This window comes from Melanerpes formicivorus, unplaced genomic scaffold, assembly GCF_026170545.1.
Source record: "Melanerpes formicivorus ecotype bairdi unplaced genomic scaffold, bMelFor1.0.p_v2 SCAF_53, whole genome shotgun sequence".
Taxonomy (NCBI): Eukaryota; Metazoa; Chordata; class Aves; order Piciformes; family Picidae; genus Melanerpes; species Melanerpes formicivorus.
Genome location: NW_027142405.1, coordinates 2,529,383 through 2,548,733, shown reverse-complemented (window position 1 = coordinate 2,548,733; position 19,351 = coordinate 2,529,383). Strand labels below are relative to the sequence as shown.

The window sequence follows — 19,351 nt, the reverse complement described above, 5'->3', positions numbered from 1 at the left end:
CGGGGCCTCCCCAGAAGGGCGGGGACGGGATGCCCACGCGGACGGCGGGAGGCCGGGAGCGCTTCCGGGTGGGGGGGGTCATGACGGCGGCGTGCGCAACATGGCGCGGCGGCAGGCAGCGGCGGGCGCGGGGCTTATCTCCCCGGCCTCCTCGGAGGACGAGGCTCCGGAGGAAGTGGCCTTTGGAGTGGCGAAAGAGGCGGCCCAGATCGAACAGAAGCTCGTAGGGGAGGCGGCCCGGAGGTAGGGACACAGCCACCTCTCCCAAAAGAGGCCCTCACACCCCCACTCCCTCGCCCCTCACACCGCTCCCACGCCACTTGCGCCCGGCCCGAGGCCGCGCTGACGGTGCCTCTCGCACACCCCGCAGGCACCGGGAACTGCTGAAGGAGAAGCGACGGCGGCGCCAGGAGCTGTTCACGGAACAGAAGGTAAGGGGCCCTTTCCCTACGCCACCATCTCATCCCCGGGCAGGCGAGCAGCGATCCCGCCTCTCTTAACCTCCCTGTGCTCTGCAGAAACGGAAGCTGCTCCCCGAGGTCGTCCTGCAGGAGCTGACTGCTGCGCCGTCCGCACGGTGAGGAGACGATCGGGGCGGGCGGGCGGTGTTGGGAGGTTCGGTGAGCGCTGCCGGCCGGCGGGGAGCGCTGTCCCCGACATTAGGAGGTCGGGGTGGAAACGGGAGCTTTCGCGGATTCTGTGTGAACAAAGGCAGTGTGACTTGGAAGAGTGACCTGTCGCCTCCCCCTTACTCCACAGACCCGCTGCGCCGGCTGAGGCAGCTGACCGAGGTACGAACATGTTCTGCTGGCGCGGTGCTGCTTACTATAGCTCAAGGAGTCAATTCGTGGCTGGAGCTGCAGCAGGGTAGTGCTTGGGTACACCTAGACGGGCTGAAACTCGGACAGACCGTCTGCTGCCGAGGAACAGTACTTGAGGAGGAATCTGAAGTCATGTTTAATCCCATTTGTGAGCTTTGTGATAAAGTTATTTGCTGTATAATAGTTTCAGTTAAAATCGCCTGAGATGTTTAAGGAAATAGTGGGGAAGTGTCTTAATGGAAAAAGTACAGATTATGAGAGAGAGATATTAATATTTAGCATGTGTTGAAGTTACAAGGACTATTTCTGGATCAAGTTGTTAATCCCCTTGCTGCTTTACATACCGTGCTGTGATTTAACTGCATCTGTACAAATCTAGTCACTTTTTTCAGATGCTGAACTAGAAAATCAAGAGTCTGGGGTATTCCTGACTGCTGTTTTCCAGCCCTCTTCAGCAGTACTTTAAAGTACTTTATAAAACAAATATGTAGGTTGGGTTTTTTTAAGCATTCTCTGTCCATTCCTCACATAGCTGCACAGCTGGGTGTTCCAACTGCTACTTTTGCTCCCTTTTGTTGTTTACAAAACCAAACAAACACCAACTGTTGGCATGAACAAGAAATGAGCTCAGGGTGATGATTTGAATGCTCAGCTTCACTCCATATTTAACGGCAAGAATAAAGGTGAAGCTGGACTCCCATTTGTGCAGTACTTGTAGCTGTGGATGTCTGTCCTTTGATGAGTCCTGGCTTATGTGATGAATACCAAGAAAGGGGAGAACTAGCTGGTGGTACTTTAGATGGCATCCCTGAGGCATGTTACTTCGTCACACTCCTGTGAGGGCCACACTTTCTGGCTCTCAGTAGTCAGTTTGTGAAAAATGCCTGTTGGAGTTACCTAAAGATGTTTTACTTCTCACAACCTGACTGTTATTCCTGTTTCATGTACAGCTCTTGATTCATAATGTTGGAGAATTGTTTTCTGTTTTTCAATTAAATTTACTTCAGCTAAACGCCGTGGAGGTAGAGCTGCAAAGCAGAGACAAGGCAAAGCCAAAAGGCAGGGGAAGAAAGACAAGCAAAGAAAGGGTACCAGGTATGCTGGAAGCAGGAGATCCAGGATCTGTTCCCACTGCTCCTGCCTGCTTGGGGAGGGGACATGGCAGTGGCAGTCCTGTCACTGTGAGGCTGTGGTTGCTTCTGCATTTGGTGTTCTCTGTGCTCTTCCTCTCGTTGAAAGCATGTTTATGTGCTACAAAGCACCTTTAGTATGGCTCAGATTCAGCATATTTGTGAAAAAATATATATGCATACACATATAAAAGAAATCTGTCAAGTAACTTTTATATCTTGCTTATATACAGCTGCTCTGAGGCAACTGGATAGCCCTAAGTGCAGCAATAGACATTCTGTTATGTGCTGCTACAGGTCTGGTGGTTGAGCACTAAATTCCTGCATGTCAGGTTTTAATTCTCTATTTGTCACTGATGTGCTTACAGAGGACTTGCATTCTGGTAGGACTAGTTTAGGACTCCCAGGGAATTATTTGGGGCGTGCAGAGGCACATGGGGGCAAGTTGAGAGTCTTGTTCCAATTGCAATACTTTTAGTATGGCTGCAAAGTGAGGCTGAGCAGCAGAAACCAGCCCCTGTCACTGTTGTGCTCGAGTAGCAAAGCACTGACTACAGTGTCTGCTGTTCTGGGTTCTGGAGCCATGCTGCAGGGATTTGCATGTCTGTTTAACCAGGTCCATAGCCAACTATACAGCCGTGTGCTTAAAAGATCAAAGTGCAACAGGCCTCCACCAGCAGCTCGCCAAAGATTTTATAAACACTCAGCTCTATGGACCAGGCACCAACCGAGTCCAGGGTAAGCAGTTTTCCTGAGGTGGGTCTGCATCTAGATTTGTCTGTGTTAAACTTGGTAATGAATCAATACTCCTCTCCCCTTTCAGCAAATGAGTTTTTTTCCCTGGAAAACAAGAAGAACCCAGTTAAGAAAGCTGCAGTTCAGTTTGTGGATAAATCTTGGGGTGAGTAGTGCCAGTAAAAGCAGGTACTGCTTTATGCAGATGTGCTTTCTAGTACACTTCTTAAAAAGCAAAGTGTTCCTCTGGTCAAGGGCTGTATCTTGCTGTCACCTAACAGGAAAAATGTGTAGGACTGTGTCATAGGCTGAGTTTTAATCTGCTGCAATTCATACCATCCTTCCTCATGCCAGCTTCAACAGGAAAGTGCTGGCTGGAGCAAAGTATTATGGGGCTTGAAGTTCAGATTGTAACATGAGAGGTGTCTGTTCTGGTTGTGGTTTTTGGATGCTGGCTCTCTTCTGTTAACAGCGGTAGCCAGATGAGGCGGGATTGGGGAGTAGCTTCTGGCTTTGGTTTTTAGCTTGCTGCTGCTCTGCTTTTTCTGCAAATAGGCTAAGATAACTGTGCAGTCTGTTATCATTTATATGGAGTTCTGGAGTTCTTTTTGTGTGTTACTTTCCATCACTTCTATGTTGTAGGGAAAAGGCTGGGTTAGACTAGCAGAGGCAGCAGGGACTGCAGTGAGTGTAGCGAGTGTGCCACTGGGGAGGAGGTTGAGACAGAACTGGAACAAAATGCCTCACTTTTGGTACATTAAGCAACTGCATATGGGCCTAGAGCCATGTGTACTTGTTTGAGATAAATAGTGTCAGGCTATGGTCTCTGAGCTGGTGGAAGTCTTTTCAGGTATATGTAAAACTTAAAGCCAGGATGTCAGCATTGCAGAGCATGGACCAAGTTCTCATCCTAAACATTGGCATTGTGGGAAGGCATAGGGACAGACTCATTTACACACACTGGTTACAGCCACCTACCGCCTCTCAAGTCACACTAGCACAGGCTGAGGCTCAGTAATACCAGGGGTGAGTGACTGGTCTTTAGTGTCTGTTTTCCAGTAGTGGGTAAGCAATGAAAGTGCCATGCCCCTGGCCAAGGGCAGCCCCTGTTTTATATAAAAATAAGGCAGGAAGTTTTATCTTCTCTGCAGTCAGTTCTTCTGAAACACAGAGAAGCAGACATCCATTGCCTGATCACCAAGAGATGGGCTAAGAAAATGGTTACAGCTTTACCTTTTTTTTTTTTCAGGGCAAGAAATAAAGCAGAGAGCAACGAGATTTAAAAAACAGTGGCTCTCATCACAGTTTAATAAGCGCTCATGAAGACAACTTTTACAGAAGGTACTGCTAAGGACTTTTACTGAAAGTCTCCTAGTGCAAAGGTGTTTTTTTTTCCACTACTTCATTATCACTCTGCTTTCAGCTCCAGCCAACAGGAGGCACCAACTTCCACAAAGCTGTGTCCAAACTGGCTTCCCTGTTCTCTTCCCTCCCTCAAAGAACAACTGGGGTAGGGGAGTGACTTGTGTGTCCTTAATACTGACTTCGAAGAGCTGGAGCTGGTGTTAGGACCATGCTTGTAGAGCTGCCTCCATGAGGCAAGGTAACTTTGCAGAGAATAAATGTTGTATTGACTCTTCTGGATACTGCATTTCTTACAACAATCACTTACTCCTGTGCTTCAGTTATTTGCACCTCTAAGGCTGTATTCTAATACCAAAACAATTAAGACAGCCCACACAGCAGGACCCTTCTGTCCAGCTTGATGATTACTTCCAAGAAGTAAATAAGGCTTTCCCCCCACCATAGGGAGTGCTGACTAAGCTCCCCTCAGAAACTTGCTTCTGTGATGATAGACCTGCGGTAGGCACTGAGCTGCTGCCAGCTCAAGTCCTGCAGTGCTCTGATACAGGAAAGTGGCATCCCCAGTTCAACCAGCAAGGTGTTCTGGTTCAGGGGTTTACCCAAGAACTGCTGTTCCAGGACAGAACTCTGGGACCAAGGCACCATAGCTTACAAGTCCATGCTACCATGTATGTAGAAGTAAGTTTTTAATGGCTGGTTAATTATGATATCACTACATTTTATTGCAATATAGTACTATTTAAGCACTTTAAAAATGCAAGGTGTACAAAGATTAAATTAAGACTGTAAATTGACTAAATATTTGGTTTTTATATAAATAGGTCATAACCACACTGTGTTGACATGTAATACTGTTATAATACAACAGTTAAACTGGTGAGTCTACACAACAGAAGCTGTCTTGTAGTTAAACAAGGAAACAAAGTTGAAAAGACCATGTTAAAACAAACAAACAAACAAAAAAAACCCTAAGATCAACAGCTTGGGATTGTAAGTAGCAACAAACATATTCACTCAGCTCCTGAGTAATTCAAGTTTTACAGTACACATTAAAAAATATTGTTTCTTCCCATCAACACTATATATCCAAACCATCAGGTGTTTATGCATTTTGCAGATTACACTGACTGAACTATGTAACAATGGGGGTGGAGGTTGGCAAGTCATCCTGCTTGGTGTTCACCCACCTGCTGATCCATCCGCGTTCTCTTCCATCCCACCACAAGGCAGCAGGACTTTTGGTCTGTTTTGAGCAATCTTTTCAAGGATTGGTACTTATCAATTTGAATGTCTGACATTATCGGTGATATTCTCCGCTCTTAGTTCTCTAAGAGGTTTAAAGATGGAAATTTTCTCCTAACACTAAGTTAGAAATCATTTGCATCATGCTGTAAACTAGGAAGCAACATAAAGCAACAGACTTGTCCTTAGTACATAATGAAAAATCCAAATTCCAGTCAGCAGAGCTGGTCTAGTCTCCATGTTGAATATGCCACAACACCTTTCAGATCTCCAAATGCATAGCTAGTGTAGGTAGTCTTCCACTGTGGCAAATGCACAGGATCCAATTCCTGATCGAGCCATCAATCCTAGACACTGTGATGCCTGTCCCATGGCTAGGGCAAGTGGCGGTTGCTTTGGCAGGTTGTGAGTCTCTGAAAGAGAATCCAGTGGCATTTAAAAGACCCAATTGTATAGTAGCACACTGAAAACAATGTTTTTACCTTGCTTGTATCAGTCATTTCCACATTCTGGGTTTACTTGCCAAGGTTGCTCTGACAGGCAGACAGGGCAGGACCAAAGTGACATTTTCAAAGGCCCAGCAGAGCATCATTACTGAACAGCCCCACAGCAACAGAGGATGACCTTTGTTATTCTAATGTCCCCCCAAAACTGACCCTCTAACGTGGTGTACCGCACCCTTCCTATGCTTTGTTACTCGGCACAGCCTGTGGTGTGTGCTGAGCAACAGTGCTGCCCGTGTGGAAGGGAAGGGACTCCTACATGCATCACATTGGAGAAGGGCCAGGAAGTCTCACCCACCGAGGATTGCACTGTTCAGTACAGAGCACACAGGTTCTCTTTGTATCGGGTCCAGCTGGTTCCCAACAGGGCTGCTCCAGGGATCCGAATATGCAAGTAAACTGAATGCATCCTGTGGGAAGATGAAGTTAACTGCATTGCACAGCTCTATTCTGCTAGTGAAAATGAGGACAGTTTCCTTCACCAGTTTTGATGCAGAATCAAAAAGGGTGACTGGACACACACTGTCCTTTGGATGATCCTTATTTGATGAATTTCACAGCTTCCTTCACCACTACAGAAGGATTCAAAGAAATCGTAGCAGGACTTTGTTCCATTTTGAGCATGCAGTGTTTTTCCCAACAGAGACAGAACAGTATGGGGGGAGAGGAGGGTAGAGAAAATAGACTGAAAATTGCACCAAGTCAGCCTTTGGCAGTGAAATTATTTTACAGAGCAGTCTCAAATCAAGGTAAACGAATTAGCACCCCTGAGTACTAAAGAGAACACAATAGGCATCTCTCTCAGTTCCCTTCCTTGCAGTTCAGTTGTCATTACTGCTGAAAATGGCACTTGGATTCAAGAGGCCAAACTACATGGTCAGAAATGAGAGAGAGGGAGGTGCTAAATGTGTCTCTGGTTTCAGTATGGAATTATTTTCCCTGTGGCTGTGCTACACAGACCAGACAGGAGACTGCTATACCACAGCTGACCAGAATATTGCTCTCAGTAAAGAGCTGCAGACGTTAAAGCACAGCAGTATTGCCATGCTGTGGACGTTTTCTGGGCAGCAGGTTTTTTGCCTTGACACCACCTTTCAAGATTACACATACCTTGAGCATCTTCTTATTTGCTGTGTTTTTGCCACATTCTCTTCTTAGCTGCTCACTCATTGCTTGCAATTCTCTTCCAAAATGGATCATTCTTTCGATAGCGGCTTGGCTGCCACCACATAGCTGACGTCTTAACTGACTTGAATCTACTTCTGCAAAAATGACATCGTCATCATCACCACCAACAGAGCTGCCAGTCACAAGCTAGAGATCTAGAGCAGCTGCACTGATTTCACCCAAATGACATCTGCCTTCTCAGAGAGAAAGCACATTGGGCCAGAGACACCTTGGCGTAACACACTGCTACACCAAGTGCTGCTGAATTGCTCCTTTATAAACATGAAGAAACTTGGTTAGCTAACAGCAAGGAGTGTCTGCATGGGCTGTTTACTTTGCAGTGGATCATTTTAAACTAACTAGATTGTAAACCAAAATTTACCTTAAAATTCTATGGGAGTTGAAAATTTGAAGCCCACACAGTTCTACCTTTTCAGTTCTTTGGCACTGCACTTCTGAAGACACACCAAATCCAGAGCTAATAGAGGGCAAAAAAAATCCTGGACTTCCCAAACAGCCACAAGATGATATTGCTGCAAGATGATCATTTAGACTGCTCATACTCCTTGTAGGAGTATTGTATTGATAATTTGGACATTCCAGGGCTCTCTTCACAATCAAGCAGAACACTACAATGGATTTATTTAGTGTTTGCTACAATATCCCTCAGCCCTAGTGATTTTAAAAGGTACTAAAGTTTATGAATAGTAAATCAACCCTTGACCTCTCTGAAAGTTCTGCCTTTTTAGCAACTAAAGCAACCTGTAAAGAGAAGCATTTATCTATTCCTTGCCTTTTTTCACCAATGGAATCAAGTTTTTAATCAGAGTTTCGTTGTACACTTGAACTACCCAACCCTCTTCTTTCTGATTCTAATACTGCTATCTAGTGATGGATTTGGACCACAATTATAAACACAGCAGTATAAGTGGCCACTTTACATTTGTTTGTTTCTTAGATGTCAGCATATCACCTGTGGAAAAAAAAGTCTGCTTACTTAACATTATGTATCCAGTACTAAGGAGAATAAATATTCCAAAGACAACAAAAACCAACCAAACACAACACCAAATCTCCCCAACTCCAACTGTGGGGAGTAAACAATGTAGGTTGTAGACCAGATATCTTTTATACAAAGGTGAAGCACCCACAAGTCTTGAAGCAGCAGTGTTTGCTGCTAGCTGCAGCCCAAACTAGAACATCACTTTCCAAAGGCATGAAAAAACAAGCAGCTCTGCGCCCTGTGCAGCTGCTCTGTGTCTGTCACAGCAAGCCTCTGTGGGAAGGGCTGCAAGAGCAAAGACCTGTTTTGTGTTTTGTTTTTCTGTCACAGAGATGAGGCCTTGTTTTTATCCAGCTCCAGAGCCTAACACAGGGAAAACAGTCTGGCAAAGTGAATCTCCCCTCTCCAGGGCTGTAACAGAATTGCATCTGCTTTTCAGTAGTCACCTAGTGTTTACCAGCAAAGCTGCACAAATCTGCAGCCCCGCACGCCCTCAGAGACTGGGAAGTGTTCACAGCTCTCTGTAAACACTGCTGCGCTCGGTGATGCCCTGATTTTCACATCTCATTTAAATTACCTATTCATTGATGTCTGGTTAAATAATTGTTTCTGCAGCTGCAGAAATGGCTGGACTGGATTCCTCTACTTCATCAGCCGGCCAGCAGCAACAGTCATTGTCTAAGCTCCGGGCTGCACACACTGCAGTGATTTCCCTGCCCCTTGACTGGCCAGGGGCAGTCAGCACCCTAACTGTCAAGAGTAAACGGTATTTTTTTTCCTATGGTGTGCTGGCAACCTGAAGGTACATAAATGCATATCTGTCACTAATGTCAACAGGTATGAACAAGTATAAAGCAGGTAAATAAAAAGGTTTATAGACCACAACTATGTAAAATGTGTGGGGGTTTTGTTACTGATGATTTCTGGGGGAGGGGAAGGGAAAGTGGTTTTACTTGTCAGGTCCCACATAGAGCTCTTAAGCACTAAATATTGGCACTTTGCATTCTTCAGTTTCAATAGTTTGGAATTTCCCCTCTTACTGCTGAGTGCAAACATACCATGAGCGGTAAAAGGACTGGGGGAAGAGGGAGAAGCCAACCCTAATGCAAGTGTGCTCACAACGGTGTCTTTCCTCTCAAAGGTACTTCCTTAGAAGTTGATGCTAGTTTCAATGTCCATGAGTTAGCAATCTCCCCTCTTCTCACACTGCCATTGGGGCACTTAAATCAGTGGTTAAATGTACAGCTAAGAACAGCAAAACAAACACACACAATTCACACTGGAGCTAATATCCCTAATTATCAAGTTGGGAAGCATTGCAAGTAAAAACATAACCTTGTTGCCATCACTTAATAAAAATGTAAGAAATATCACTGCAGACCCATTTCTGTGTCACATTCTTCCATTTCGTGATCATGTTTAGAACTACCATTTAGGAAGCCATTGGATGAAGTCTCAGCAACCCCATTGGAGTAGTGATCTGTTTCCATGTCTACATCATTGCTGAAAAGAGAGTAATAGAAGTTTTACTCACACTTAAGTACTTAAGAGTTTATCTTCACCACTTCAGCACAGTACTCCCCTCCCCCATCTTGGCTAATGAAAAGCTGCTTTTAAATATTACTAAGGCAAGGCACAGTTCTTCCTGTAACTGGTGATACCAGAGCCCCAGGGAAATTTTAAGGCTTTCTCAACTAACATTAGTACATTTAACATTTAGTAAAATAACACTTAGAGATGCCAAAATATTACAGTTTACTCTTCTCAGGAGTTGAGTATTGTAACACTTTCTAAACACACACCCTAAAAGTTTTTATTTGAATCATCTGTACACATACAGAACCGAAGAAAATCCACTCAGAAAATACACTATTCCCGCTTCTAAACCAACATCATTTAACACTGTTAATACACAGTCTGCTTTGAGAATATCATATTTAGGTAAACAATTCTTTCCAAAAAGCCTTGATCTCTCATGTACTCTGTGGAATTACAGAGCAAAAAACAAAGAAACCCAAAGCAAATACTGAGTAAACCATGACAAAGAAGAGATACTCAGAGGCCAACTCGGAGCATCACACACCTCCTCACCACACTTTGCTTGCAGCAGGTCACAGAAGCACCTTCAGAAAATGCCAGTATGGCTTTGGGGACTGAGCTTCACTGACAGTTACATCCTAGCCTGTTCTGTTTTGTCATGGAGAATGACAACCTAAAACCTCTCTCAAGACCAAAAAGATTAAATTTAAAAGTTTAGTATCTTGCTTCTAAGCAACCAAAACTATTCAGCTTCCTTTGAGGAAGGAACCCAAAAGGCCTCTCTGACTGGGCAACGCTGCAGCCAAGGAACTGTCTTCCCCCTGTGAAAAATCTCAAAGTTGCTTGGACACTGCTAGGCTTTTTGGCAGAGACAACACTTAACACAGACACGAATCATTAAGTTGTGACTCTTACTTCTCCCCCACCCCCAATCATCACTATGCAACCCAAATATCTTTTATTACCACCACCACCTCATTGGTGGTTTTGGAAACCCATCTTGGACAATGCAGCTGAAAACGGTTGTATTTCACATCAAATTAGGTTCTGCTGCATCTGTGCAACCCAGAGCTTAGTATTTACTGGTTATGAATAACCACATTAACCCTGGTCAATACATCTTTTTTCATTCTCTGAAGGGAGTGTGTTTACACAAGTGACAGTGATTTCAGTAGGCAAACAACTGTGTGCAGTGGAAGGGAGTCCACACTTAGTGTACATTTCCACTGCATTTATACATTTCCACTGTATTTACTTTGCAGATACCGCTGTAAACGGGGAATTATTCAGATACTTTTCATCACCTACATACAATGTGCTTAAATCAACATCAGTGCCAGAGAGCTAGTTCATCTTCACTATACAACTTCAAAACTGACCATAAATAGCTAGAAGCCAAGTAATTTATTTTTATCCATTACATTCCTTTCACCAAACAGGAAAAAAGAGTCTGTTGAACTTGACAAGTTAAAACCAAAGCACAAGAGAGTGATCGCAAGCTGTTGACCCCTCACACTAAATGCTTGAACTGTCCTTGAAATAAGTCACATCAAATCCCACTGAAAGCTCTTTGCAATACAAGCACATGAACAACACAAGCTTTAATGTAAGTTAAAAGCATCTGAAGTTTATTCACCTGGAATAGCTGTTAACCTGCTGTGATCTTGATACATTTATGTTGTTGAGCTCTGGTACATTCAAGCTGGTGGTCGAGTGTTTATTGTGACAGTAAGATTGATGTGCTTTGTTTGATATTATTCCATTACTGCAACTACTTTCAAACCCTGAAAAGAAGTTGTAATGATTATAATAATCTACAAACTTAAGTACTGATTGATAGAAGTGAAGTGAAGTATCACTTAATTGTTCCTAGGCAGTAAAATTACATTTGCCAAATAAACCCCAGCCCTTGGCCTCCGTGTTTCATGTATTTAAACCTCTAAGGCTTCTGCAGTGCAGAAACTAAGTGTTACTTAACAAGTATGAACACATAGATGAGAAGAGTTTTCAGTTTGACCCCAGTAGAACAGAAAACTGTATGAACTTAGGATCATTTTTTTAGAACTGATAGCTTGTTTCTGAAATCTTTTTCTAGGCCACTGTAATCATTCTGAATGGAAGCACCCATGCATCTTACTCATTTTTAATCATAATTCTCTTGATAAAGGAATTCAGCGCTGAAAATACTTTACATGTTGCTACACTGAAATACAAGCTCCCTCCTTCCCCATACAATTACTTTAATTGTTAATATTATGCTTTGCTAAATAAAATTACACCATGCTGTGAAATGATGATGTGTGGCTACAATCTCTTCTGGCCATTCTGAAACGTAATCAAGAAACTACTGTTTGAAGCAAATTTAATTGCTGGTTCTATCAAGCCCAAAAGCAGGGGCTCTTTACCATCCTCCAATGCAGAAACAGGTCACAGGAAGGGCTTATTATAAACAAAACAGTTGCTGCCATTCAGGAAATCCCAAACCCCAATTCTAAGAACACATTCATCATCTTGCTTACAGAGTGGTGTCTCCGTTTTCAACATTAGGAAGCTAGAGGTACTTTCTACAATACACCCCAATAACCACCTGAAGAACAAACAAAATCTGAGTCAACCTCCACTCACACACACAACAGCAGCCTTGACTCAGAGGGAGGAAAAGCAAAGCTGCTGCCTTTCCAAGGGCAGCAGGTATTCCAGTAGCCAGGCTACCCTGGCTTCCTACTCAAGCCCATGAGAGAGAGAGAAAAAAAAAAGGCAAGTCCACAAACAGCTGCAGGTTGGATTTAAGAATGAAACAGCAGTGAAAGTCAATGGCTTCTGCTGCCTTAAGAGTCTCAAGTTCAAAGATGACACACACATCATTTTAATGTGCCCAAATTCTCTGCAGGGGTGCTTTGGGAGGCACAGGGATCTCCCCATAGACATAGGGCAGCTTCTCAGTGAATCTTTATCACGATGTAGATTCTCTCAGAATTGTTTCAACTCTGCAGACTGCAATTTGTCTGCCAGCAGAAGGCCTTTCCCCTTATACTCCATCACTTTGCTTCTGGCATTTCCTACACAAAAGCAGCCGTTCCCACTATTCCATAAACACCGTGGAAATGGATCATATACTCCACTTACTGGATTTAAACCAGCTTGCCCAAGCCATAAATTATCATTCAAGTGACAACTAAAATGTGCCAGAACCTTCCATCTCCTGGAAACACACAGTTCTTACAAGTCAGTAGCAATGTACTTTGCAAACACTTAGTAAAACCAAGAGTACATGTGAAAAAGTTCACATTGTATTTCCCCAGAGACTGAGACACTTTAGTACAAAGCATTCAGTATTAACTCTGAACTAAAACACATCATCATTTTGTGTTTTCAGTTTCTCCTGCTATGTATTTATAAAATAAAAGAGAAGAATCTCCCATGCTGTATATCCTCCACAAGAACTTACCAGAAAAGTGTGTGCTGCTGCCTTTGCCCGTTGCCAAATTGTGAATATTCATTCCATGGCTGGGACTCATGCTAGGACTACTGAATGACCGAGGGCTAACAGGGTAACTATCTTGAGATTTTGGACTGTGGCCTCCCAAACACCGCACTTCACTGTCTGTACCATTCACCATCTCTATAAACTGGCGCACCCTAAACGGAAGGCAAAAACAGTTAAGCTAATAAAACACGTTGCACATCTCAATTTACCAATGACATCAATGATTTCATTTGAGTGTTAAATATACAAAAAGGTCTGACTCAGCAAGAATGCTGGATGTCAGTGAACCAATCGTCAACGAATTGTGGAGTATTCGGCTAAAAATACACCATCACTTGTGAGGGAGGAACAGGAATATTATCCTTTGAGCACAGACTTTGTCGGGAAGTCCTCAAGGTTAGAGAGCTAAACTCTGTTTTCTTTGTTTAACTGTTTTGCTTTATTGGCAGGGGCAAGGTTATTTCTTGAGAAGGGTATGTTGCTAGACTGTCATGTCTGTCATTTCTCTCAAAGTAAATGAGAACACAGTCTGACTGTCTGGAACAGTAAGCATTAAACAGTAACTCTGAACATTAAACATTTGCACTAGAAAACAGTTTGAAAAGCAAGCTCACATACAAACCTTCCCTTTAGAGGCTGTTGCTCTTCAGTTTTATTTTAGATAAGGAGGTTTTACTATGGACTTTAAGGAAGCTCAGAACTACTGCATTATGTTTTAGGCTTGGATAGCCTCAACAGAACAGGCAAAATTTAGACAGACAGATTGAGAAAAGGATAATAAACACAGCTGACATTATCAAGTGAAGTCTTTCATCAAAACGTTCACATTTTGTGAATTCTGTGATGCCTGCAGCGCTACCATGTGAATTCTGTTCAGCACTTGAGCGTGACAGACTTCAAACACATTCCAAGTTACTTAACATAAAAACTGAAGTGCTTTGTTCTTACAGGAGATAGATTTTTTTTCTCTTTCCACATTCAAGCACTACGTGATACGAAATTCAGGAGTATCAGTCCAGCTGGCAAGTAAGAATGCCAGAGTGAAGGTGACTATTGTGTGCCTGGGAAGCCAAGAGAACTCTTTGGGATTATGAAATTTCCACAGGATTAGCCAGAGGTTTCTACTTAAGTGACATGGAGTGAGACCACTCATTTAAACTGGTCTTTAAATCACCCATTTAGAGGGCACAAGCCAACTCATGCCAACAGAACGCTTAACCTTCTTGGATATGGAACTGTGTCAGTTTACATTTTAAGTTTCACTTGACACCCAAGCTGATAAAAATGGGCTAAAAAAAATAAATAATATTACAAAGCTTAATTCTAGAGAACAAGTCTACAGGGAGATGTGAATTATGCTGCAAAACAGGACCTTGATGACAAAACCTAGTTAAACATGTAGCAAATAATACAGCACAAAGAAACTGAACTGTACACATTTTCTAAAAGAAATGGCTGCTTAACTTTGCTTAAATTTCTGTGAATGCTTTAAATGAGTAACTGTCTCGTCTCAGAAGGTACTGTGCCATCTATAAACACACATCTGTATAATTTGAAGACTCACTTTAATGCAAATAAGAGATTAGGATTTCTTTCTAGTAAACTTGGATACAACTGTTGTGTTGTTTCAATGGCTTCTCCCATTCTTCCTGCTAAAACCAATTTCTGAATTCCTGTTCACCAAAAAACAAATAAGAGATTAGGATTTTCTTCTAGTAAACTTGGATACAGCTGTTATGTTGTATCAATGGGTTCTCCATTCATCCTGCCATACCAGTTTCTGAATTTCTGTTCACCAAAAGCGACAGCTTACAAATCAATACATGTAAATTAACCATTACAAGACACTGCAACCAATCAATCAACAAGGTTTCCCTCTCTTAGGAAAAAATAAACAGCATAAAGAAACATCATGCTTCCTTAAAATGTTTGATTGGAGTGTTGCAGGACTGCACTCCACTTACACAGGTCTAAAATAAGTACTCGGTATTTCTGTTTGTTGCCAGCGTACAACTGCTTTGTACTCAGACTGCACAGTAAGATTGCTGACACTCTTCTGCAAGTTATTTCTCATTTACAAACAAGCCCATTCCAAACTACTGTCACCCAACAGCATCCAAATCACATCCCACTCCCACAGGTTCAATCTTGATGAAAATCAAAACTTACTCTCCCTCACCTATGACACACAACCCCAAGTCAGGGTGCAGTTGACTAAACCTTTCCACAACACTCCCTGCTTTAGTTGATGCTTCTGTTATTGTAACCCGGCACAGGTCGCAAATAGCCTTACAACTCTATCCACCAACAGAGAAATTGATCCCAATGAAAAACAGCCCAAGGAAAGGGTTATTTTTCAACCAGAGCAGTTTCTCCATGTGGTGTCCCATGCAGTCACACAAGCATTTGTGTAGGGATTTAAATGGACAGAGATATAAATGAACATGGAAGGCACTGTTTAATTAGGCTGCCAACAGCACTGCCACAGTAAGTTAGAAGTGAACTGCTGTAAGATCTCATCCTCTCTTCCACTCACATCTGTAAGCAGGAAAACCTCAAATTTGATTTAAGTTAAAAAGCCATCTATGAACTCTAACCCTTTTCAGTTAAAAAGTCTAAATGTTTGTCAAGAACAAGCTTTATCTTCCTGTTTGTGACTGACCATTAGCTCTCACAAACACTTCTTTCCAGGCATTACACCCATTTGTTTAAAATAGACCACAATTTTCCATTCAAGAGAGACAACAGCTAATTTACCACATTCTGCTACATCAAGTCTCAATGTGTTAGTGCAGAAGTTCATCTTAACCAGCTGTTCATACATGTTTAGCTTTTACGTGGCAGCAAAGGACTGTACTACAGAGTAGAGCTGAAAGGGAATTCTATGACGATGCTTAACAGGCAATATTTAAGAGAGGGGGGAAGGAAAAGAATGCAACGTGCTTTCCAGCCTTACTTTGTCTATTTTTAATGGAAGCTAGCTCTTCTAGCACAGTCTGGTCTGTAGATCTGGCGAATGCCTCTGCTGTTGCACAGTATCCATGGTGAACTAAGTAAGATGATACCATTCTAAAAATAAACAAAAAGAAAACCCAGAGACACTAGTTAAAAACAGGTAAAAAAAACAACACCCCAACAACTTCTTGAGCATAAAAACTCTTCTCTGAAAAGTGACTGAATTAAGGAACTCTACTTGAAATTCAGAAGCTTCTGTACAAGTCACACAAAAGTAAGTCAGTTTAAACCCAGCATCTTCTTCAGAACACTGTACAGTAAAGCAATTTTGAGATATTTAAGATCAATGCATCATTAGGAGGAATTTTAATTGAAATGATTTATCACCCAAAGGTAGGCTCAATTAAAGTACTACCTGCTAATGAAGTTTCTTTTTTTCCCCCCTCATTACACACACTGAAGTGAAATTTCTGCACACAATGTTGCTTTGCTTTCATTGAAGAAATAACAAAATGCAAAGCCACAACAATTTTTCCACATGAGGAACCAGTAAGCCACATCTTAACCTGATGTGGTAAAGGCTGAGAATGCAAAGGGCAGCCTCCAGAGCCCCAAGTATTAAAACTACTGATTACAGCCACAGCAATTTATCTTCCCCATCCACATGAGACAGGTCAAATCTGAATGAAAGGCTTACAGGCATCATTACAAACTCCTAACTCATGGAATCATCAAATGGTTTGGGTTGGAAAGAGACCTTGAAGATCATCTAATTCCACTCCCCACACAGGGAGGAATGGACAGGGACACCTACCAGACCAGGTTGCTCACAGCCCCATCCAACCTGGCTCCAAACACATTCATGGTTGGAGCCTCCACAACTCTGGGAAACCTGTACCAGTGCCTCACCACCCTCATGGTGAAGAATTTCCTCCTAATGTCTAACCTAAATACAGCTTCTTCCAGTTTGAATCCAAAGCAGTCATGATGTAGATAACTCTTCCCCAAACGACGATTCATGCTCAATTTTATCCATATTTATCAAACCTCCTAAACAAAACTATTTGTTCTAGATTTGATACTACCTGCTATTTTTGGCACAATAGGCACAATGTTTTACAAGACCTCTGAAATCATGCAATTATTACCCTTTTTCTTGTCAAATGAACAACAGTCAAAGTCTTACTTCTGAATCATTGTTTGCCACTCTCCTTCCCGATCTCCTATGGGAAATCTGTCAATCTGTGCTTGAATTTTGGTTCTCCATTCTCGCATATAGTCTTCAATATCAAACACAAATGGGTGTTGTCCAAAATTAGCATCCACCACCTCTCCTGGTGTTTGAAGCCCTACTGTAGGGTACAAGTTTGGCTGCAAGAAATTTTTTTCATTAGTTTATTCCTCTAAATTCCCTGCTTTTCCTTCTCTGTAATATCCCCACTTCTACTAGCAGTGTGAAGAAGCTAACATGTCTGGATCATCTGTCCAGCAGTTAAAACAGCTTCTACCAAGCAAGCAGTACAATGAATGATTCATTTCATTCCCAGTGGTCACGGGTTTTGTTTTAAAAGACGAATTCCTCACTGATCATTCATTTTCAACTCAGAAAATGAACTTTTTAAACTGTGATGAAGTACTGAACTTTTGGTTTCAGTCATACACTATAGCTTTATGCAAATCTGAAATATGTCAAATATGAGAAAAGTAAAACCTGCCTGTTTGGGCTTAAACTATCTACCTCAAATGCAACTAGCACCTCAGCGATGGCAACACACTCACTTGGGGTTTGGAGTGGGTGATGTTATGTTCCTGTTTTATTCTTTTTAGATATACCAACATCACATTTACACTGCAGACAATGGTGGTATGTTGTAATGGTGTGCAACCTACAGAACTATATGCTACACAAACTAAAGCTATCAGTAAGAAGTTCTCACCACCCAGGGCAGCAGGAATAGTGAGCCCAGGGAAACCGAAGAAAAGCACTGTGGTTGTTAAAACCATGCCCAAGTTGATCCTCCCCCACCACCCCTTTCTTTTTTTTCTTTTTTTTTAATAAAAATTGTTCCCAGCATTACCTAGATTAATCAACAAACCACAGATCTCAAATCTTTTAAGGAGATGAAAACAAACATTTCTAATGAGGAGGGGTTCGGCTTCAAACCAGTGCTGGTAGAGAGTACTAGCAAGGAGCCCTGATGGCGCTGTCCAGGACAGTGACAGTGGCTTCCTGCACAAAGCACCGAACTCTGTGGTGGGGCTGATAGGTGCCCTGAGTTATTGACTTGAATTTTCTTTAGTATCTGTCCTTGCTTCTTAAGGTCACAGCAAATGGAGTAGCTGGCCAGATGGAAGGGCATCACCCTAACCAGATTAAATCAGAAATTAAGCGGATGAGAAAAAAAACAACGACAAAAGTACCTCCAAGCATCATGCCTGTAGCAACGGGAACACAATTGTAAGGATTTTAAGGAAAGTAGAATTTAATTGAGTGAAAAGTTAGAAGACTTCAGGTATCTGCAGCTTTCTTTACAAAAAAGAAAAACCACTTTAGTATGTTTGATCTTATAGAATGAACAGGCATAAAAATCAGGCATTAGTCACAAGTTTAGAGTGACTATGTCTTACGTAGCCAGCACTGCTGCTTATGATAGACAGCTGTAAGGACACACACCATGCTGGTGTTTAATACAGGTTTGACTTTGTATGTAAATCCTGCATGTGTCAACTATCTATTGAAGACTGAAAGCATTACTTCCTGCTAAACTTCCACCAGAACTGCCTGTTGAAAACCTGAAGAAGCAAGCCCCTGTGTGAAAAACAGCTGCCAAAAAAAAATTGTTTTAAGAACACATCACCAGTGAAATAATGAGAAGAAATATTTGATATTAAATTGCTGAAGAAGATTATTGTTGTATTTCCAAGAAGCATAAGGTAAATGCAAGTTAGATCTGAACCATCTGTTTATAATACACAGGAAAGGTGTTTGAAAATACGCTTCTCTTACCGGTAGATCTGTGAAAGCGATGCCTGTAATGAAGAGAAAATTAAGATTAATTTCCATGTGGCTGGATTCTAGTCTCATTTTCTTAAGGGTGTCATTACATGTCCAGGAAGCTCAAAAATAAGGAGTTAAGTATGGTGACATCCATGATGCTCAGGCACAACTGATGTGCTTGAGTAACAAAGGACAGTACGTGGCAAACAAACAAAGAGAACCCAACCCAACCCACCAACAATCATTCACAAGTACTCAATTTGCCCTCAATTTCCCACAACAGGTCATAAGATTTAGCAAACCCATACAGATATGCAGATGAGAAAGTATGAAAATTCTGACTACAGGTTAAAATTATGAGGAAAAATGAGACTATCCACAGGTATTTTTTCACTTGCTGTCTCGG

At 42.2% G+C, this 19,351-nt stretch overlaps 2 protein-coding genes across 4 annotated transcripts in view; one reads left to right on the top strand and one right to left on the bottom strand.

The window, feature by feature from the left end:
• The first annotated feature begins 64 nt into the window (after positions 1-64).
• On the top strand, positions 65-4,330 carry NOL7 (nucleolar protein 7). Its single transcript, XM_068160831.1, has 9 exons — positions 65-243; positions 371-431; positions 519-577; positions 760-791; positions 1,829-1,916; positions 2,568-2,689; positions 2,775-2,852; positions 3,936-4,027; positions 4,110-4,330. Exons 1-8 carry the CDS (start codon positions 101-103, stop codon positions 4,007-4,009), a joined length of 657 nt encoding a protein of 218 aa, XP_068016932.1. The 5' UTR covers positions 65-100; the 3' UTR covers positions 4,010-4,027; positions 4,110-4,330.
• Positions 4,331-4,720: 390 nt separating this feature from the next.
• The window catches only part of RANBP9 (RAN binding protein 9), a 40,429-nt gene continuing 25,798 nt past the window's right edge, over positions 4,721-19,351 (bottom strand). Inside the window, exons 5-14 of one of the 3 annotated variants that reach the window (XM_068160827.1) lie at positions 18,955-18,977; positions 17,134-17,318; positions 15,949-16,061; positions 14,557-14,665; positions 12,954-13,144; positions 11,142-11,289; positions 9,348-9,469; positions 6,907-7,058; positions 6,095-6,206; positions 4,721-5,706 (exon numbers count right to left, since the gene is read on the bottom strand). In XM_068160827.1, coding sequence (XP_068016928.1) covers positions 5,576-5,706; positions 6,095-6,206; positions 6,907-7,058; positions 9,348-9,469; positions 11,142-11,289; positions 12,954-13,144; positions 14,557-14,665; positions 15,949-16,061; positions 17,134-17,318; positions 18,955-18,977 — 1,286 coding nt within the window. In that variant the 3' untranslated portion in view covers positions 4,721-5,575. Of the gene's footprint in view, positions 5,707-6,094; positions 6,207-6,906; positions 7,059-9,301; positions 9,470-11,141; positions 11,290-12,953; positions 13,145-14,556; positions 14,666-15,948; positions 16,062-17,133; positions 17,319-18,954; positions 18,978-19,351 lie in introns of those variants that run through there. The other 2 variants (XM_068160828.1, XM_068160830.1) reach the window with 2 other exon arrangements.